Source organism: Hippocampus comes, unplaced genomic scaffold, assembly GCF_001891065.2.
Source record: "Hippocampus comes isolate QL1 unplaced genomic scaffold, H_comes_QL1_v1.1 scaffold568, whole genome shotgun sequence".
Classification (NCBI taxonomy): Eukaryota; Metazoa; Chordata; class Actinopteri; order Syngnathiformes; family Syngnathidae; genus Hippocampus; species Hippocampus comes.
The window spans coordinates 381,876-404,037 of record NW_017842052.1 but is presented as its reverse complement, the minus strand read 5'-3'; the positions used below and the strand labels follow the sequence as shown (position 1 = coordinate 404,037).

Genomic DNA, 22,162 nt, shown 5'->3' with positions numbered 1-22,162 from the left:
CCGGGAGATCTCCGAGCACGACGACGAGACGGCTTTTTCTGGAGCGGAGACTCCTTGCGACCGGCTACAAGCTGCAAAGTCACATCTTTCGGCGAGAAATGTCGCTAAGTATTTTCAAGAAAAGTAGATGCTCCCGGCAGGGTTAATATTTGGAAAGCTCAGGGTCAATTGGGGCTTAGAGGTCAGCAAATGTGATCCGTCTTTGTCAAGTGTGGCAATGTGAAGCCCTTTGAGACTTGTTTTGTGATCAAGCGCCACGTCAATACATTTGACGTGAGCATTTCAATTTTCAACCGGCAGTCACCAAACGCTTTGATGTCTTTCAGATGTCATCCGATCAGGTTTGGCTGAAAATGGAGGAAATGCATGTTTTTGTGTCGACACGGGGGGGAAAAAAAGGATTTCGTTTTTGTTCATCCACTGCACACAATCGAGTCGTCTGGATTCAGATTCTTTTTTTCCAAGTTGATGTCTAGTCTGCTTAAAAAAACAGATCAGGTCCAGATGATTTTTATTTCATGCAGCCATTTGGCAAAATGATGTTGAATCCATTTTTTTCAGCGCATGAATTTACTTGTCAAACAGTCGCACATGCTAAAATCGTCTGGAGACGTCGACTTGAAAAAGTGCATGTGATTTTATTTTGAAATCAAACGGAGTGAATTCAACGCAGCGTTTTTTTTTCTCGGAGACGCGAGGCTTGTTTCTTCATTTCACCGATGGCACATCTTGGCGGTGCCGTGTGCTCGCAGAGCCCTTCGATGGCGACATTTGCTTCGTGAGCGCTGTGAATCTCTCGACAAGCTCTCTTCATGTGTCGACAAATGACCGTTGGGGATCTACGGTCCACGTGAGCAGCTCTGTCAGATGGAGCCGCAGGTGTTGGAGCTGCGCGAGATGTTATTGAACCAAGGAGGCTTCTTCTCCTACAGGCCCCTCTGCGGAGCGACTCAAAGCCAAGGGGTCAAAGGCCGCAGTGGGCGGCAATGAAAGCCATTTGTTTGGTTGTCGCGGCTCAACAGGTGAGCGCCGGCTTCTCAAAACGTCTGAAAAAAATAAAAGACAAATAACCGCATAGGAATGTCCACCACACACACTCACTCACTCGCCACATACACGTCACAACAAGCCGCGTTTGCCGCTATTCGCGCCGCACTGTTTGTTTTGGAGCTTTGTGAGGGAAGCTTGCCAGGTCAAAATGCGACGGCACTGAGGAAAAGAAAGCGTAGGGCCTCCGCCGCCGAAGAGCTCGGTATTTGCTTTCATTTGAATGTCACAAGGCCAATGTTTTTTTTTTTCCCCTTCCAGGGCTGGTTGCACCTGTGGAGCAATGGCCAACGACTGTTTGCATGAATGGGCTCGGTATTTGCTTTCATTTGAATGTCACAAGGCCAATGTTTCTTTTTTTTTTTTTCCTTCCAGGGCTGGCTGCACCTGTGGAGCAATGGCCCACGACTGTTCGCATTGTCTTGGGCAGGATCCGGCCTCGGTGCAGCTTTTGGACTTTTTGCCGATTGAACATGTCGCTGCACACCTTCCTCCTCCATTGAGACGTTTGTACGTATGGCATGGTCAGTGAAGCTTTTTCTTGAATTTCAAAGTGCTCACCAGAGAAAGGAGAGGCTGCCTGGGATGGAAGACGCCGGATTTGACAGCAGCACCATTTTGACGGTCCAATTTCCAATCACTGTGCAGTTTAAGACTCAACGTGGAGACTGTTGGCTTGAGACAAGGAGCCGGGGGGCCCAAGTCCGCAGGATGGGATGAACAAGGCCCACTGGGACCAAACACCGGCACTCCTGTTTTCTTTCCATTGAAATGGAAGAAATTCAGTGCCATCCGGGTCAGGATTTCCTGGCGACAGGATAAACGGACACAGGGAGACTCAAAGATGCGCTTGTCTGCAGACAAAGATGCTTCCAAAGACGTGTATGACAGCGGTCGCATTGGCTCTTCAGGTGAATCAATGCCATGCGCGCTTCAGAAGCAGCAAAGAAAAGTTTCACCCATTCCACTCGGCTGTTTGTTGTTGTCATGTAAACTTTTCACTTTGAGAGTACGGCATTGCTTCATCGGCCCACGTTTTCGGTTCCCCTTTGAACTGCTCCCAACGATGGGCTCACCAACAGCCTCATCATCGCATGCTAATTTCCATGATGGTTGAGTCGAGTGAGCCGGGAATGCATGGCGGGGGCGTAACGGGATGTAAAAAGTCCAGCTCCTCCGCTTCCCAGTGCCTTGTCCATGCCTCCTCTCTCTCTCTCTCTCTCTCTCTCTCTCTCTCTCACACACACACACACAAACACACACACTTGCTTTTGAAATAGTGCCCCAAATTGCAAACCTTGCTTACTCCCTCCTTTCAGCTTTCCCTGTTCCCAGTTCGGGCTCCTTTCACAAGGTCTCTATTGAAGCCAGGGAAAAGGCTCAGCAGAAGCAGGTGGTGGCTCTTTTCTCCCAAGGCGGGGAGGGGAGTGTGTGTGTGGGGGGGGAAGCTCTCTGCATGAGCGAGTCCCACTCCTCCGTCCCCCATTCAGTTGCACTCCGCTTTAGCCTCCCACTATTCACCGAGGCCCTATTTTGTCAGGAGCAAAGCAACCTGAGGTAAAAGGAGGGCTCGTCCGTCCCCCCGGCCGCCCCCTCGCCTTCTTTGTAGCGCACATCGCCATACAAGTGTTCCCAAAGCCTCTCTTAATGAGCAAGCCTCCGAGAGAGAAGCGGGTTTCTGGAAAAGAAGAGCTTTGATGAATATGGGCTCTCTTTTCCCACCGATGGAATATCCGTCTTTAGTCCGCTGGGTGGTTTTGTACCTCCTTTGGAATCAAGAGAGGAAGTGCATGAATGAAATAAAGCTTCTAGTGAACGTGCCGGTGTGCGCGCAGCAAACTATAGCCTTATTCAATCATTGCCGTTTTGCATTTCGGAGAAAATAGAAGTGGATGAATCCCGAAGGGAGGCGGTCTGAAATCTGTGAGTAAAAGACACGGACTGGGCCATCAAGTAGAGAGCATGCAATTATATGGCGATGGTTGTACTCATTCATAACAGGCTAAGAAACCTAAACAACACACGCCCAGAGAGGCACTCGATGCCCCTGCGGGCCGATTTTCCAATGCGCTTCTCCTCACGAGGGTCGCGGGCGTGCTGGAGCCGATCTACCCTGACAGCCAATCGCTGGGCACACGTAGATCCAACAACCACTCGCGCTCGCAATGGCACCTCGGGACAGTTGGGGGCGCCCTAACAACCTGCCACGCCTGTTTTAGGGATGACCGGAGAAAACCCACGCGGACACGGGGAGAACATGCAAACTCCACACGGGAAGGCCGGAGCCGGAATCCAACCCCGCACCTGTGCGCCGTGAGGCGGGCGTGCTAACCCGTCGACTGACGTGCCGCCTCCAGTTACTTCAGGGCGATGGAATTTTCCACCTCTGGCCTGCGTTGTCTTTGAGAGTCTTGCAGCCATTGAATTTGGACGTGTGAGCCACTCTCATTTTGCTGGCTAATGAAAGCACACGGGAGCTGTCGAAATGTGCGGTGACCGGGTGTAAGCCAACCACCAGAAACATTTCATTTCTTTCAAGTTCAACGTGAAACATTTGGCAGCGCAGTAGCTCGACATCACGCTCGACTGGAAGTACGGGCACTCGGGTGAGCAATTCGTCATGTTACGGTCAAGCCAACTCCTGCGTGAGCAAGCGTGAGAGACAAAGATAGCGAGTGATGCCTCCCTCGTCCGAATGCTTTCGCAGTAAAAACAGAGAGACAAAGAGTGCCGGCAGACAAAAACGGCGTTTGGCTGCCACAGATGTACAACACCGAGGTCACCTTTCAAAGAGTGAAATGGGGCACATTCCTCTCCTTACATGGAACACAAACAGTTCCAGGCCACCGCTTCTTTTATGAAATATTCTATTGACGAGGCTTGTTAAAACAAACACGGGCCAATATGCAGGAGTGGCCCGTCCGTGCACGGGCTCGCTGCTTCAACGTTGTCAGCGCGGCGTTGACACAAGTAAACACCTGCTGAAGAGACGTGGAAATTTACCGCCATTTTGGTCATACTTTCAACAATGCATACCTTCATCGAGGCTGACACCGCGGCTTAAAATGTTAGCATAACAGACTGGGCGAACACCTCGACCCACACCCACCACGTGATAGAACAGGTCCGGTTAGGGATGTGGAATGGCGCGTCTCTCAACACTTGCCACCGAGATACGAGTCTATACTTAAGACAGAAACTTGGCACGGAAAAGCTCGACTCGTGACGGAGAAGACGGCTGCATCTGAGATCACGCTTCCAGTTGGGAAGGACGGAAAAGAGTGACCCTGGGCAAATTCAGTGTTGAGACACCTGCAGATGTTGCCGTGCCACAACAATAGTTCTCATCTTAATATTATATTTTATATATATCGGGGAGCGTGCAATTGACAGAAAACCTTTCTGCTTCCCATTCGCGAAGCATCTCCACGCTGCCGCAACACCCGCGAGCCATCCAGTCCCGGTATGGCCAGTTGGCGGGCTTTCACGCCTCTCCAATTTTACAGTGGATGAATCGCCGCGGCAGATGGTTTGTTATGTTTGAAGATTGCAGAAAGACAAGCATGATGAATCAACCTCGAGGCCTTGCGCATCCATCAACCACTGACCCGACATCATGATGTCTGCCCGACTAAAAAGTGCGCACCTGAGTGGCGCACAACCTTTGACTTTCCACTGGAGACGTTGAAGAATTGTATCGTCTACTCCAGCGGCGAACACGCCACGACGGTCAGCATCAAAAACACGGACGAGGGTCTCCTCTCGTGCAGTCCTTCGCTCTTTTTACAGGGCACCGTCGTGGAAGACTCGCGTGCACTCGTCTCATCATTCACAATTTCACACAGGAACACAAAAGGCGGCGCGGTCCGCGAGTGGACAGCAGCTCTAAATTATGGCAGCAGATGTTGTTCATGCATTCCTTTCCATGTCAATTCTTTGCAGGGCTCACGAAGGTTACGCATGGGGGAACAATCACTTCAAGACGGCGCCGTGTGAAATGTCGGCAAATGGGTCACGCGGTTGTACAATGCTACCGGATTGGGCGACGAATTTCAGCTCCAAATGGCAACATCGGCACTTTTGGCGGCCTAGTGTATCTCGTGTATTTGGAGAGGACGGGGCTCCACTGCTGTTCCAGCCAGTGGCCCGCGGGATTCGTCCAGTTATTTTCTGCGCGAAGATATGGAAGGCAAGTCGCCCACCGAATGAATCGCACTAACCGTTGCCTTAAAATAGATCCCAAAGCACCTGATCCATCTGTTGTAGGCTCGTCAAAATACCGTATCAAGTAAATGTGGGACAGCTGGGTTGGGGGCCTCACCGCATGCCGCGTGTAAATATGGGAGAGGTCGACAAATTCGATGATTTCCAAACTGTAACTGAAAGAAAAAAAGAGTTTAGGGCGGCACGGTGGTGACCGGGGTATGGTTCCGGGCTCGGGCATTCCTGTGCGGAGTTTGCATGTTCTCCCCGTGTCCGCGTGGCTTTTCTGCGGGTACTCCGGTTTGCTTCCAAAAACATGCACGTCCGGTCACAGTCGTTTTCGTGGCGGGCCACTTTGGAGTGACGTCTTCCCTCGGAGGACAGTGACACAGAATAAATGTTTTATCGTCTCATCGTATTATTCCTTGTGCACAACAAATTGATGGATTGCTCGGTTTGACATTTCTCAAGTCAGCTGGTTGCGGTTTGCTCAATTACTGTTTAAGTCAGTGTAAACAGGGTAACAAATTGATTGGAAGATGTCAACGTTATTTATGACACGTGACAATTTGGCATTTCGGCACAGATTTTAACAAGGATCATGCAAGTTGACACACGTGATTTGCTTTTGCGGGCCACATAAAATGAAGTGGCGGGCCGGATCTGGCCCCCGGGCCTTGAGTTTGATGTCAGTTCTTGAAATTGTCCCCAGGTGTGATTGTGAGCGCGACTGATTGTTGGTCTATGTGGGCGGTTGAGGGGGTCCCCCGCCTACTGCCCGAAGTCAGCTGGGACGAAAGGCGTATTAGAAAATGGATGGATGGATGGATGCTTCCTTTCATACTCAAACATTAAAAAGGCATCGATCGCCACTTGTTCACACAGCGTCTTGAATTAGGAGCATTTTGGTGTCATTTGTATGAGCTGCGGGATTTTAGATGCTGTGTGAAAACAGTCACTGACAGCCTTAAATGAATGGTTTGAGACTGACAGTATGTTGGAGTCAAGGTTATTGTTTGAAGTTGCGGGTTGAGGGGAGTGAAGATCAAGACATGAGAATTTCGCTCAACGAAATGAATATCGAGTCATTCTTGACATACCGATGAAGTGGCGTTTTGCAGGGCCCCGTTGCCGAACCCGCTCGCTCTTGCGGGAGAGGCCTCACCTGCAACGTGAAACCCGCTTGGATTCTTTGGAAAAGGAACAAGAAGCCACACCACCAAAGTGCCTGCAGTGCTGCAGGTGCGGACGTCTGTGTGCCCGCAAGCGTGATTGATAGCCGTGAAATGTGGGACTTCTCCCAACACAAAACAATCACCCGCTCCTTCATGCCGTCAACCAAGCAAGGCAACATGTCAATGCCTGGTAAGACGCTCCGACAAAATATTTCTCTGCTAAACGGATTGAATTGCAGATGTGCATTTCTCAACGCAACAGTCGCTTTCTTCGAAAACAATTGCAATTGTTCGCTGAGCAGTGGGACAAGGGACCAGTACCTGCAAATTACAGTCACAGCGTATTAGTTGTTATAAAAATAAATGTTGTGGAGTGCACTTGAACTTGAACATACAATGGATCATCAGTCAGCGTGGCATGATAACACCCACAGCAATCGTCCTCGTTTCATGCGCTTGGTGCTGCAACTTTGAAGATGTATATCTTTTACGGTCGCCTCAACTAAAGCGTAATGATATTTTAAACCGGTTTTGTGATTATGGCTTGTTGTAAAGCGATTAGCTGGGCTGTCTGTGGCACTTGCGGCCCCTTTAAGAAAGAGCGAGAGTGAGTGAGGGCGGGGGTGGTGTAGCGGGGGGGCGGTGTTTGAGGTTTCACACCCCGTGGTGGGAAACATGGGCGGGCCTTGACACCGCTGACTGACAGCGGCTCGGCCGTGCATGGAGAACCCGAACGAACCAATGAAGGAAAGGCGTTTCGATTACGTCATTTGCTAATAGCCAATTGGAGTGAGCCAAAGGCGGCTCCTGGAATCACTGTTGTGCTTCCAACGTGGGACTCCACTAACCGACTCGAGGAGGAGGGAGGGGGTTAGAGGAAAAGTAAGCCAGAGGACAAAACTCGTAGTGGCGAACCGTACACGGTCAAAAGGAGGGGGACTCTTCTTTTTTTCCTGCTATTACTCGAATTGTTTCGTTTTGTGACTACAGCCTGCAGAAGACAAATTGCTGATCGGATTCTCTATCGGAGAGTTTGGAGGGGGCCCTTTCAAAGTTGGATTGAAACAGTCTAAGTGAGATTTCAACGCTCGGCTTGAGACTAACGCTGGAGTCGTTTTACCGTGGAAAAAGTTTTGGGCTCAACTTTTACTGCGAGCTGGACATTAAGCTACGTGCGCATCGGTCGTCGTTCAAGCGACGTTCACTTTGCAACCTGTTTGCTTGATAAAATGTTTCCAGTGAGCCTGGCGCTCTGTGCCCTTTAAACGTCTTTTTTTTTTGTGTTGGACGTTAGCAAACATACCGCACAAGTTGGTGGGCACGCAGAAAATGGAGCGTCAAATGTTACATCAACGCTGAAAATTTGTTAAATCAAATCGGTAGTGCAATATTGCTGTGTTGTTTTTTTTTTTTTTTTATCTGGCCAAACTGTGAATCACCTTTGATTCGACGCGCGCGTCGGACATCGAAAGAGAGAAAGTTGGACCTCCGTCCTAAATGACTTTTTCCATCAAACCACTTGTGTCTTTGGTATCGAGTGGCATTCAAAAGCAACTTGCAACATGCTTTAAAGTGCATCTTATCGTTCCGGCGCTGCACTAACATTCCCGTTCGCTGGTTCTGGGGGAGAACTCGGCGGCGGCGCTCTTGAAAGCTGGATACAAAATGGCGGCGTCCCCGGGACCTTTTGGACACGCTTTTCGTTGCGTTTTCTACTTGTTTTTTTCACTCCGACTTTTGAACAGTCACGGATCGACTTCCGAGTTGCAGTGTGCCCACAACTGTACCTGCGATGGCGATTCGGTGGACTGCAGTCATCTGGAGCAACCGGCACCGCCTGGAGACCTGCCCGCCAGGACCATTTCCTTGTAAGCGACTCGCTTAATTCTTCTTTTGAGTGACGTCACTCCCCTCGAAAGATTTGATTAGAACTTGAATTGCAACTGGCTGTCTGCTACTGGAAAAAGCGTTTGATCTTCTTTTCTGGTTGCTTTTGTACCAAGTTGCCTGCTTGAGTTCAGGTTTCACCTGCGGCAAAACACCTGTCAGCCAAGACTGTCATTTGCCATCAGTCCGCTGTTCCCTTTTGTTGTGCGAAGCGCATTCACTTCAGTTCAATCCGCGTTTCGCAAGAGGCCCAGGCGGTCGGGCGCAATGCCGGACCATATTTAGCACTGCTGTGGATGCATTGCATCATGTAGCGATGCTGTTTTATACAGACTGCCGTGCTCAGAATGAACACGCGACTGACGATGGCTGCAAAAGTCAGCTTTTCAAATGTATCCTTTTCAAAGTACGAGCCTTCAGTGAATATTGATGGCACTGAAGTGAAAAGATGACATGCGGTGATTTTTATTTTTTAACACGTTGTGTCAGCGGTTTTTAACAGATTCATCTTTCTCGCAAAGTTCACAAGAAGAAATACATGTGGTAAAATGCTGTGAAGATTTAAGCAGTACATGATCAATTCCTGTTATTATTGTTATTGCCTCTATTATTTACACTGTAGTTAAAAATCACCCCCTGGCATGGCGGTGGGTCTCCACTTCACAGTTCCGTGATCTTCCTGGCCAACTTAATGTCATCCGTCGGCGGAGGCCCGATTGCCTTTCCTTACACACGTACTTTGCGCGCTCGTATCGATCGCACGGACTCCAGCAAACGAGTTTGAAATGGCGCCGATTTGAAAGGGAACGAGACGAGCCGCTTTGAATCAACGTGGCTGCGTTTGAGCCCACGACGACGCATTGCGCTGGTTTTTAACCGCGCAGAGCTGCGTGCGTCTGCGACAATACCAAAACCCAGTCTGGCCCGCCCCTGCGCACATTGACATTGCGCCTCACACTCCACATGTACTCAGCATGAAAACGGAGCCCTTTGTCTCCTCCTCGCCAAGTGCAGCTTTTTTTCCCCAAGTCCCTCTTCAAAACATGAACAAGAACAATTGTATTTTGGCCACGCCTACGCTCCCACCACCACTGCCGCCGAAGTGCAGAGCCGCACGCGTCGATGGGGCAAACGGTGTGACGTCGCAGACGCATTTTGCTTCGCATAAGACGGTCGAGCGCGGTCTCTCTAAGTTTTGGGCAAAACGAGCCGCCGGATGGCCTTTACTGATTGTTTTCAACCACAAAGCTGCCTATCTCGATTGTCAGCCATTGGCGGGCAACGCAGAGAACGACTGCGACCCTGTAAGTCGCTGACTGGGCCATTCTGACATAACGAACCACAAAAGGCTCATTTCGGGATTTCGTCAAAGAAGCGCTTTTTATTTGCCAAAACGCAGTTCTCGCTAAGCGGCGACAACGACGAATCTTTACATCCTACGGTGGGCCAAAAGTTTGTTCATGGCGGTGAATTCAGAGTATCGGTGGTTCTGTGTACGCATCCACTCTTAGCGGCCTTCTAATGAACCGCTATGGAGAAAATCCCTCCGAGTCTTCTTCGTCACTTCCCCATCTCCACATCTGACAGGTGGGAGCACCACTCGGGCTTGTTCGCTCGTTGTATGCGATGGATGCTAGAATGGCAGTCAAGGCGGGTGTCCTGTCACGCGGCCACCTACTGTCTCTCGAGAGCGGCGCCCCATCGTCATTTTCGGCCACTGGGGTTGCGCCTCAAATAGCACTTTGCCCACAGCCATGACATTTTTCAAACGAAAAAAAGCGCTTTGACCGTGATTCCTAGCGACAAAGCGGCCGCGCGTTCTCTGTCTGACTCGCCGGCATGGCTCACGTGAGACTCCGCGCTTTAGTGGCGATTTGCAAAGCACAGGCTCGCGTTGGCCTTTTCGGTGCTCACGACTGAAATCAGCCGCAGCTCAACCAAAGCGTGCTCGCTCCAAAGCCAGCGGAAGCCACGCAAACCGCCGAGCGACGCAATGGAGCGCTTGTCAGGACACTCGGCGCTACAGACAGACAGACACTTTTTGTTCTTATTTTGCCTTCCCTTCAATTCTGTGCCTACCCTTGAGATTTGTCGATGAATCGATGTGAATGTTCTCACATCTGTGTCTGGATGTCAGAAAACAAGCGTGCCCTCGATGGCGTTGGAGGTCGTGTCAAAGTTAAGCAACTTTTCTTCAGAAGCCGTTCATTCCTTTGAGAGCAGAATTTGGAAAAATGCCCTTGGGTTTTTTTTGCTTGGTGCGTGTGCATCCGTGCGCACCCGCACAACAAGCACAAAGTGAATATGAAGGCAATTTCATCTCACTCTGAGCCGGCGAGGTCACGCCGCCGAGCCTTTCGCCCAATCGTGTCCGTTGTGTGTGCGCCAAAGCGGCAGCGCGCACGGTCTCGAGACGTGTGGCTCCACATCCCGCCTAGGAAAACTCAAGCTGAGTGATCTCATAGGCTTGAGCCGCAACACTTTGCTGCGTTACGTGGGGGCAAGCGGTGTTTCCAAACCACCACCTTCATTTCCTTCGCCGCTTGCTGTCAGGGGGGGGGTCCTACTCGGGTCCTCCTGGTTTCATGCGTTTCACCTTCTGTACACCAAGTGACATCAGATCGAGTCTAACGCCGTCGGTTGCCTTCAAATCTGTCAAGATTTGCAGTGGCGGGACGGCGAAATTGATCCCCAGAGTGCACTTGGGCGCCTCGGAGCGAATCAACGTGACGAGGCTGCCGCATGGAGTTGTCGCTTGTCAACTCGCACTTGTGGATACGCGGGTGGCTTTTACGCTTTCTCGCCGTCAAATGCCACCCGGGAGCTGCTGCTGCCTGGCCAGAACCCCGTCCACCCGCCATGACAGAGTTGGCCTCTGGATGTGCGCGGCCGTCTGGCGCACGGGGTCTGCTTTGACGACGTGGTTGACGACGCTCTGCATTTCAGGGCTTTTGTCTCCCGCCGGGGCTGAAAGAGGCTCGTCGCTGACGTCACTTGACACTCTGGCTGAGCAAAGTTCACAACGCGTTTGATGTACCGTACGAAAGGGGCAGGCAGGAGGAACGATGCGCCCACCGTCCGAGTCGGTCGCTTTTGCCACTCCCGTGTGCTGACTGAACGAGCGTCATGTCGTGTTATGACATCACCCCGGATTTCCTCTGGTCCCACAGCGCCCGTAAATAGGACGGCTGCGTTCTCCAAGTGTTTTTTTTTTTTTTATTAATTTTTTCCCCCTGTGTCAAATAAGCTGCAGGGTGCAGGCGCTGAGCTCCTTTTTTCTTTCTTTGTGCTCTGTCAGACTGGCCTCCGCTTCATTTATCGTTTTACTCTTGGAAAGATTTCTCAGCGGGCAAGTTTGACGCTAATGTTTTCGATTAGCCGCATTTCCTTCCAGCACTCGGGCCACTTAAAATGACAAATTGTGACCCCGCGCTCCGAGATGAGGCGCATCGTAACGAAGCGCCGCCACAAGTTATGAGTCACCGGCAATAACTTCAAGTTGGCAGACTTGTGGCTTTTAACTCCACAGGTATTGAATCAATAAAAAGTGTGATTCATTTCTTTTGATTTTTGCGGTGTGCGTCATTAAACGTTTGTCGATTTGATTGATCGTTGGCGCTTGTCACCTCGCACTTGTGGATACGCGGGTGGCTTTTACGCTTTCTCGCCGTCAAATGCCACCCGGGAGCTGCTGCTGCCTGGCCAGAACCCCGTCCACCCGCCATGACAGAGTTGGCCTCTGGATGTGCGCGGCCGTCTGGCGCACGGGGTCTGCTTTGACGACGTGGTTGACGACGCTCTGCATTTCAGGGCTTTTGTCTCCCGCCGGGGCTGAAAGAGGCTCGTCGCTGACGTCACTTGACACTCTGGCTGAGCAAAGTTCACAACGCGTTTGATGTACCGTACGAAAGGGGCAGGCAGGAGGAACGATGCGCCCACCGTCCGAGTCGGTCGCTTTTGCCACTCCCGTGTGCTGACTGAACGAGCGTCATGTCGTGTTATGACATCACCCCGGATTTCCTCTGGTCCCACAGCGCCCGTAAATCGGACGGCTGCGTTCTCCAAGTGTTTTTTTTTTTTTTATTAATTTTTTCCCCCTGTGTCAAATAAGCTGCAGGGTGCAGGCGCTGAGCTCCTTTTTTCTTTCTTTGTGCTCTGTCAGACTGGCCTCCGCTTCATTTATCGTTTTACTCTTGGAAAGATTTCTCAGCGGGCAAGTTTGACGCTAATGTTTTCGATTAGCCGCATTTCCTTCCAGCACTCGGGCCACTTAAAATGACAAATTGTGACCCCGCGCTCCGAGATGAGGCGCATCGTAACGAAGCGCCGCCACAAGTTATGAGTCACCGGCAATAACTTCAAGTTGGCAGACTTGTGGCTTTTAACTCCACAGGTATTGAATCAATAAAAAGTGTGATTCATTTCTTTTGATTTTTGCGGTGTGCGTCATTAAACGTTTGTCGATTTGATTGATCCCCGTCATCATGTCAAGTTGCTTCCATTTAAAGTTGAAAGCTGACATGGAAACATTCGAGTCAAACGGGACGGATGGAGACTTGAACGTCGACTGGACTTCTGATGCGACATTGGACACAAGTCCCGCAACCGTTTGTTGCCAGGGGCAAATGTCGTATCCTTTCCCAGCCCGTCGTACGCAACGGCATGGCATCTCTTTTTCTCAGCGGAGGCCTCCGATCTCGGCGCCGCAAATTCCTTTCGAAGCAATTGCCGGGCCACTATCAGAAAAGTGCCAATCGCGCTTGGTGCCGGATTCCCGTCTTTGCGTTCCACAGTGCGGGAGGCAAGGAGGGAAGCGGAAGGACCCTTATCGCCCGACAGTCGGTGTTGAATTGCCACAAACCTTATCTGATAGGTCAGATAATAATGCGGGCTGAATGAAACAAAGATATCGCTCTATCGGTTGAGCGTACGCCGTAGTTGGCTGAGGAAAGGGTGCGTGCACACCAATAGTGGACCGGTTTAGTTTGCCTGCTGTGGCCTTTAGAGCCCTTGTAGTAGTTTTTCCATATTTTGCGCCTGTGGCTGCCTTTTCTAAATACACACCACGGAGCAAGTTGGGGGATCGCCCCCAACCCCCTCACCCTCGACACTTGACTTTGCCAGAACGAGGTCATCGCCTCCTGTTGCGTTGCGGGGGATGACCGAGGGCGGCGGCCACACACGGACGGCTCCCCGTCAGGCCTGCGCCCGGAGGGCTGACGCACGCGCCTCTATTACCTCGTCACCTTCTCAAAAAAGGAGAAAGACACGTGGAGGGAAGCGCTCATGATGTGTCATCGAGCCCGGGAGGCACAAAAGCGAGAAAAACACCAATGCTAGGTTTGCATTCAACGGCGGAAAAAAGAAGCGTGTGTTGCGCAACAAGAAAAAAGTCTCTCGTTGGGAGCGATGGCTTGAATTGCAGATGCGCCGTATTTTCGAGAAGAAATTACGCACGTGCATTGAGTCTAATCCTGAATAACAGTCGCGACACCTTTGGCATTTTCCTCCCGCGACAGGATGAGGAATGTGTCGCGTCTGGCACGCGCGTCCCCAAACGAGAACTCTTTTCTTGGCGAGTCCGCGAAACCTTCCCGGTCTGAGCAGTAGGCCAGGATCTGAGGCAAAGGCAAACCCGGCCCTCACCGCGGCCGGCCGTCTGCCCGCAGGCTGTGGCGGGACAGCAAAGCGGGAGCCGTGTGCGTGTGTGTGTGCGCCAGCGCGAGATATTCTAGAAGCTGGACTTGTTTCTGCGTGAAATTAATTTGATGAATTTGGCATAGGAAGCCGAGTGGGGAAATGCAGAGGTTTGCCCTCGGGTGGCCGCCTGCCAATCTCAGGTCGGACTCAAGTGCAAATTGATTGTGCGGATGAATGGCCTGTTCGCTTTGTTTGCAGAGCGAGCACGGAAAGCGAGCGACTCCATTTGAGGCCATTGATTTTGACCGGCTTGTATTCCATCGGATGATTTGACACTTTGTTTTCACTTTGAAGGAACATCCTTGGCATATTAGGCAGACTCTTATTGTTCATCGGGCTCCTCGTTGTGCCGACTGAGAATGAATAAAGCAAATCAATGCGCCTCGTGTGCAAATTCATGAGCACCTTCCCTGTTTTGTTTTGTTTTCCAGAAATCTTGGCCACAGCAAGCTGACCGACATCAGTGGAGAAGTGTTTGCCAACCTGCCAAATTTACGAGAGTTGTCAGTATCCGTTCACACTAAACATTCAGTGTGTGTGTGTGTGTGTGTGTGTGCGTGTGCGTGTGCGTGTGCGTGTGTGTGTGTGTGTGTATCAAGTACAACTTGATTGTCAAATGTACTGTATCTTGCACATACAGCACAGATGACATTTCTTCCCTCTCAAGACAAAATACAACAAGAGGAGCCGCCGCGGGTGCCCGCGCCGCCATCAAAAGAAAAGTGAACATAAAATGACAAAATACAGTCGTACCTCGGTTTTCGACCATAATCCGTTCCAGAAGGCTGTTCGAAAAGCGATTTGTTCGAAAACCGAAACCACGCTCTTTAAAAAAAAAAAAAAAAAATCTTTATTGAACACGTCCGTTCACCATGGAACGCTGAACGAGGAAGCGTCACTTCCTCGTGTGAGGAAGGCGAGAGGAGTCAAGTGACGCATTCAAGTGCGCTCAGTTTGTTCGAGAACCGAAATTCGGTCGTCATCCGAGGCATAAAAAACTCGAAATTTTTGGTCGAAAACCGATTCGATCGAGAACAGAGATGTTCGAAAACCGAGGCTTGACTGTATGACAAACTCTATCACCGCAGCCTCCCGGAATGTGTGCCTGGTCAGCGCAAAAGACCCGCTTGGGTGATGAAGCCCGACCTACTCGTAGTCTTTGTGGCAGGGCATCATAAAAATGGCGACCTGTTGATTTAAAGAGCCAACTGCTTTGAAAGATCACGAAGAAATACTCCAAAGCTGGAAGAACCTGAGCCACTCCGCTGTTATCTCGGGAACAGATCGCAGAGAAAGTCAGTTGTATATTCCTTGTGTCCATCTCCACGTTTTCATGCCCCGGGTGGATTTGTTCCCACACATCCAGTTGGGACAGAGGACCGAGCGTGGCCGCCGCTTTTGGTGACGTTGGCGGATGGCGCTTGGTCGCAACTTCCTCGCGGGCGTTACCTTAAACGAAGCCCGAGTGAGGAAAATTGGCACTTTTCTATATTAAGCCTCCCCGCCGCCACCCGACACCGTAGCCGGCGCCGGCCTTGTAAATATTTGATCCGGCCAGGGGAGAACGTGGCTCCGTTTCACGCGCAAGACACATCCATGGAGGAAGGGAAGGCTCGGTTCCGCTCGTGACACGCTCGGTCGGGCCGGTCGCTCGCACGCTTCTCCTTCCGTTGCTTGTGTCTTGTTTTTTTTCGTGTATTCTCACTGACCGACGACCGTTGGCTTTGTGACTTTTCAGGCGGCTGGACCACAACGAGCTGACCTCCATCCCGGAATTAGGACAGGCGGCTTCCAAGATCGTGGCGCTCTACCTGTGAGTACGGCCGCCACTTCAAAGCCGTTGCCGGAACGAGCTGCCTCTCGGCGACGACGGTATTCTTAGGCCGCTGGCCTCTTTGAAATGCTCTTGAAATAGTCTGCCTGACATCTGTCAAGGATGCAAAGGCTTTGACCGGTCCGTTTTAGAACAGTGTCCGTATTGGACCATCTGCAAAAGTGCAATGTTACAGGATCGCCGCCACAACAACCAAAATCAGTCGCTCGATTTTCATGTCTTTGGGCTATCCTCGTAAGAGTGGAAAATGTCACGGTGTTTTGTCAGACGTCGTGGGCAGACTGCGCCGGTCGGTTTCTCGCGAGTGGCGGATGTGCGGGTGCGGGCGACCGCCTGCGTTGGCATCTCGCTGGAGATTTACAGCCCGATTTGGGAGGGGGGCGTGTCCACTCATACTCGTTCGTCCTCGTTCAAAGCGCGCGCCCCGCAGCCAGACAGCAATTTCAATGACGACGGCCGCACACTATATTTGACGCGGTGGCTTTTGGCCGTAGTCTTTGCAAAATTCAGCCCTGAACGCTTGTGCGTTTCGAATGTCCCGTGACTTTTCCATGTACATGACAACGGACCGGGAGCATTGCTCGATCGTTCCGAAAATTCCTTTTCTCGACACCTTGCTGGAGTGCGGGCTGCCTGCCTGATAGCCTGATGCATTTTTGTGGTCAGAGTCGTTTCCGCTTCATATAGGAAGAGAAGGACTCGAGGTTGTATCGCATGCAGCAATTTGACATCTTCCCAAAACGACCACAAAAGATGTTTTGGGCACTTTTGCGGTGCGTCCCGCAGACCTTCCTCTGTCATTTGAGGCCTTTGGCCTTTTGACACAAAATATCTAGCCATTCCAGATACTGCTTGTCCTCATGACAGAAAACCTTTTTTTCCGCCTGAATGACGCCCCTCCAAATAAGCGGGGGGTCTTTTTTTGGGCCTAACTGGAAGCCTGTTGCCAGGGAAGGGCGGCCCGGCGGTCTGACAGGAGAAGAGGCCAGAAGGGAGGGCGGAATATTTACCAAGCCACAGAGCTGAAGTGAAGGCCCGCCGAAGCAGCTGCAGCTGTCCGTCACGTAGCTTACGGTAAACTGGGTGATGGCGAGCCAGGGAGGAGGAAGGGTGGGGCGGGACGTCACCGCTTCGCGGAAGAGAAAGAGCGTCACCATCGAGGACGCCGCGGGGGCGGGGCGGCTCATGTTCGAAAAACAGAAGTTCAAAAAGAGAAATGAAAGTTGACGGCGTCCTCCGTCATATCAAAAGACCTCGTGTGCCCCCGTGCACAAATCCGATCCCAGTGAAGTTGGCACGTTGTGTTGAACATCAATTAAAATCTGAAGGCAATGACTCTCAAATCATGTTCCACCGATATTGAGCGGACGACATCACAAAGACGAGACAAGTGCAAACCGATCAACTTGAGCAAATAAGCACCGTCTCAGAATTTGATGGCCGCAGCGCGTTCCAAAAAACGCCGGCGGGACAGCTGGCAAAAGAGACTGAGGAATGCTCATCAAACACCCGTTTGGGAAAATCCCGCAGGTGAGCGACTAAACTGGCAACAATTGGATGCCACGGTGGGCTGGAAAAGGAGCTTCCCTGAATCGCTCCCAAGCATGGATGGGCCGAGGCGAACGATCCAACGCTTCTGGAGAAATCGCAGCATGGACGAGGCAAGGTCGAACGGCAACACCGCATGGCCGTGAACCTTGGATCGCTCGGGCGACACCGCATCAAAAGCCGACATCGGTGCGTCCAGGATATCGCCGCACGGGCTCAGGAACACGTCAGATAAAACGTCAGTAAATCCGGTCGGGCGCCCTCCACAACGCCAAGCAAAAGCTCATCAAAGAAGTGGAAAAATGTTCTGTGGTCTGACGAGTCCCCATTTCAAATCCTTTTGGGGATTTTCGAATATTTCGCTTTTCTCGTGATGGCCGCCGCCCCTTGCGAATGGATCTCCCGATTGCCCTCCAAGATGGCACTGTTGATGCCCGGCATCCATTCCGGGAATTGTCAAAATGGACTCATGGGCTCATGCTGAGCAGGTTTGGACTTCAGTCCCCCTGGCCATCCAAGGCCACCCCCGGGCACCTCTTTATCGGCGTCGTCATTGGCTGTATGGGAATTCTCGCCGCTGCTATTGTGTGTCGCCAACTTCAAACGCGTTGAGCGGCTCCCTCTCACGCACAGCTGGATTCTCGACCGAGGGAGGGAGTGAGTTAGGGTGCCCCCCCCCCCACTCCCTCCGCCCCGAGTTCTGAAACGGGAACTGGAACCAGCGCGAGAGGTCAATCTCTTCCACCGGTCTGAGGCTGCTCTGTTTTTCCCAGCAGAGGTCACCAGCTGTTGACCCTCCCTCACTCCTTAACTATCCTCTATTTTTCTCCTCCCCCCCGATCCGTCCCCCCAGGCGCTGCTCAATGTGGCCACTGTGTGTGAGTCTCTCTGTCTCGCGTGTACGCTTTGTTGTTTGTGGTTTGTGCGCTCGCAGGGTTCATCCTGAAGCATTTTCTGCCTGTGTTTATTCAGGTGGGCACTGTGGCGCGACCCACTCGTGCCCCCCCCCCCCCTCGCAAAATGGACCATGTATGTCCATCTGCTGGCCGAAGGCTAGAAAGGAAGGAGGGACCGACCTTGTTTGGACAGAGTTTGAGCGGTGGAGCGCCTGCTCTCCTCACCTTTCTTTGGCTCTTTGAACACGCGCGAGCCGCGCGATGTATCGAAACGAGTCGCGGCACTTCGCTGAGGCTTGTGGGTGGGAATGAAGATGGGATTCAGTGAACGCCTTCGGCCTTTGCGCGAGGCGCGTTTGGAAATATTCCTGTTGGGTGGGAAGGCCACTGTGCCTGGCCAACAGTCCGGGAGGTCGCCCGCCTCCAGTCTGAAGTCAACTGGGATGGGCGCACCGGCTCCGCAGCCACCCATAAGATTTGAATAGACTTTATTTCGACAGTCCAATCGTTCCAGGGCGCGAAGACCAGTTTGCGGCTGCCAAATGGCTCAACTCCACGCGGCGCAAATTAGAAAGCGTTGTCGGAAAGAGCGCTCGTACAACTTGACGTTGGTTGCAGGAAAGCAAATTCATCAAGCGCCTGTTTGGTTTCCGCCGTGAATGTGTCAGCTTGGCTCGGCGAAACATATCTTTTTGCCATTCCCCAGACACCATAACAAGATCCGCAGTATTGAGGGGATACGAATCCGAAGATTGGTTTCCTTGGAAACCTTGGACCTGAGCAATAATGACATCACTGAACTACGAGGACACTCCTTTCCTGCGGGACTCCGGATTCGAGATTTGTAAGTATTTGCGGGCAAGGACGGCGCTACGCCAGAGCAAAGGAGGGTGGTGGGGGGGGGGGTAGTCTGTGGGGCCCCTGTTTAGCCCCTCCAGCGTTTTACTAGATTTTGGGAACTATATTTATCAATGACCTTCTTTAGCCCCAGGAGAGGAAGAAAAAAAAAAAAAAAACAATCCCGGGACTGTGTTTGTGGGACATTGAAAGTGCTCATTAGAATGCGCCGAGACGAGCGACTCGTTGCTCCGTGCTAACATAGCACTTCCTGTTTTTCAAGCCATTGTTGCTCCACTCGACAAGGTTGATATGATACTCCAGGTTCGCGCAAGCAGAATGTGCGCATCGTGAGTGTGCAGCTGTGTTTGGGCGTCCGCAGGTACCTAAGCAACAACAAGATCGGCGCGTTAGAGCCGGGCGCGCTGGACCATCTGGGCTCCACGCTGCAGGTCCTGCGATTGGGCCGAAACCGGGTCAGTCAGATTCCCGTGAGGGCCTTCCAGCTCCCGAGGCTCACCCAGCTGTGAGTACCTTTTTGGATTGCCGTCAACGCGCCGTTGATTGCGCTCGCGCGGGTCTCTGTGCATCCTGACGCAGAGGAAATATTTCGACGGGTTTTGGAGGAGTCATGTCTCACCAATGTGCGCGCTTTCCCGAATGTTGTCCTTTCAAACGGTTGACCGTACCTCGAGGAGTCTGACCGAGCCAACGCAAACGGAGATTTATTTCTTGGGCATTTCATTCCTTCGAGTGGTCGGTTCATTGTCCGTATTGGCCTCGCCGACGTTCCTTCCCACCGAGGCCAAAGTTTCCAAGCCAAAGAGTCAAGGTGCTCTCGGGATTGAAGTCGAACCTGTTTTGGGCCCCATCCGCTCTCACGGGTGCTTTTTACCGACGAGGCAAACCGTGTGACCGCCAAAGAATAGGCCGGGTCGTTTCGCTCTGCACCTTCGAGGGCATTCGAAACACACACGTGGCAGGGGCAGAGCAACAAATGGCATTTTCTTCTCCGAAAAAACCGAACGGTAGCGATGTGGTTATTCTCGCGTTCGAGGAAATGTGTCGGTTTCTTTTGTCCATCTTTACGCGGCGCAGGATTCACAATGCGCGTTGTCAATCTCCTGCCATATTTTGTGTTTGTGCGCACCTGCAGCGAACTCAACAGGAATCGTATCCGTCAGGTGGAGGGCTTGACTTTCCAGGGTCTCTCCAGCTTGGAGGCGCTGAAGCTCCAACGGAATAGCATCGGCAAGCTGACGGACGGGGCTTTCTGGGACCTTGCCAAGATGAAAGTCCTGTACGTATCTGCGGGAAGACTTCAAAAGCGGTCGCTGCTTATTCACGTCGACGCTTTCTCACCGAGCGCAATTGAACCAGCCAAGGCACACGGCGGCCGACTAAGAATCCGAGCGATCCTCGATATGTCTCTCATCGGATTTTTTTTCCTTTTTTCCCAGTCCGACAATTGTGTCTCGGCGTTCACGTTCGTTCCTTCCAATGGCCGCCGTGCGCTAGTTCACACGGCAATGGCTAGACTTTTTTTTTTTTTTTTTTTTGTGACTTTTGAACTTTTGAAACGTACAGTTTGACATTGGACGGCGGCGCTCCGTTGCCGTCGATTCGTGATTGATCCGATCGATTGTTTCTCATACAGCCACCTGGAGCACAACAGCCTGAGCGAGGTGAACGGCGGCTCCCTGTATGGGCTGACTTCTCTTCAGCAGCTCTTCCTCAGTAACAACTCCATAACCCGCATCAATCCCGATGGCTGGAAGTTCTGCCAGAAGCTGAGAGTATTGTGAGTGCCCGCACCAAAATCACCGTCGAGTGCCGAATGCGCAAAGACACATTGATCGACTCGTTCAAGAACCGGGCGATCCGCTTGCACGGCATGACCGCTTGGAACCGACCGTCCGTTTTTCCTCAACTCGGGAGAGCCGGCCGGTGGCAGCCATTTGAGAGGCATTTCGACTCATTTCTGAAGGCCAACAGAAGGTTAAATGACATTGGGCTTGTTTGTGCACTCAACATGCTACACGACGCACCAAGGATCATCCTGTTTATCCCATAATTAGACCTGAGCTCAACAGCTTTGTAACGACCTGATATCTTTGCCATGTTGTGCAGCATTTCTTCCTCTGTGTGTGAGTGAGAGCTTTTGCTCGCCGTGTTGTGGTAATTCCACAGAAGGATCCCATTTGCCCCCATTGTCAAGCGAAGGACACGGTCTGACCCGAGAGCCTCCCCCGCGCTGTTGACACGACAAGTCATTTTGCCGCTATAAAGTGCTCTGCTCAGCCGAGGCGTTACTAAGTGCGAGCGAGGCTGCGGCAGAACGCGCCTGTTCATGTGGAACAGTCAGACAAGATTACGAGTCGGATGGCGCGGATGGAAGTTTGCCGTACCTATCTGAGGGCCATATCCCGTCAACGCGTCTCCGAATGATAGATTGCACGCCGGCTGTCCTCTTGGCGCTACACAAATCGGAAGCGACGGAGGTTTGGTCGAGTTGCGGCTTGTTCTTTATCAGGCGCCTGTTCTTGGTTGCGTCAGCGATGGGCCGGGCTGCGCTGTCAACAACGAGGCGCTCTTCGACGCTCTGCCGACGTGAGGCGGCGAAGGGTCAGAGGAAGGACAATAAAATGTTGCAACTTCCTTTGACAACTCTCAGAGCTCGTGCGAACTGTATTCCGCGAGGTTCCCTCTTGAGAGTCATCCGGCCATCTAGTTCAAGTTGACATTTTCCCTCAGACTTTAGCTGTGGGCGGCTAAACTTGATGGATCGGGTGTGTGTTCCGTCTACCTTGTCCAGCCCATCCGTAAACTTCATTTGAAATCCTCGGTAGGCCTCAATCAAGAAAGACTGTGTGTGGGTGTTTGCTGAAATATAGATGGCGGGCTGTAAAAGGTCGAACATGTGACGCTCAAGGTCGAGTAGCCAATAGACCTTGAACGGGCCGTGAAGCGGCAGTCCAATATTGCCTTGCCCACCTGTGTTCTATCAGCTCCTTCCATTCGTCACCCCCCCCCCC

The 22,162-nt window shown here is 51.8% G+C and overlaps 1 protein-coding gene and 1 long non-coding RNA gene across 3 annotated transcripts in view; one reads left to right on the top strand and one right to left on the bottom strand.

The window, feature by feature from the left end:
* Positions 1-494: 494 nt before the first annotated feature.
* On the bottom strand, positions 495-8,885 carry LOC109509857 (uncharacterized). Of its 2 annotated transcripts, none has more exons than XR_002167004.1 (2): positions 8,213-8,885; positions 495-1,046 (listed from the first exon to the last, which is right to left on the bottom strand). It is a non-coding gene; the product is annotated as an uncharacterized LOC109509857 (long non-coding RNA). The 2 variants fall into 2 exon arrangements; XR_002167003.1 differs by lacking the exon at positions 8,213-8,885 and adding an exon at positions 2,345-4,412.
* LOC109509855 (leucine-rich repeats and immunoglobulin-like domains protein 1) overlaps positions 7,165-22,162 on the top strand; it is a 23,852-nt gene continuing 8,854 nt past the window's right edge. The window contains exons 1-7 of the mRNA XM_019859726.1: positions 7,165-8,293; positions 14,444-14,515; positions 15,751-15,825; positions 18,997-19,134; positions 19,510-19,653; positions 20,284-20,427; positions 20,785-20,928. Of these exons, the coding sequence (XP_019715285.1) occupies positions 8,091-8,293; positions 14,444-14,515; positions 15,751-15,825; positions 18,997-19,134; positions 19,510-19,653; positions 20,284-20,427; positions 20,785-20,928 (920 nt within the window). The 5' untranslated portion in view covers positions 7,165-8,090. The remainder of the gene's footprint in view (positions 8,294-14,443; positions 14,516-15,750; positions 15,826-18,996; positions 19,135-19,509; positions 19,654-20,283; positions 20,428-20,784; positions 20,929-22,162) is intronic.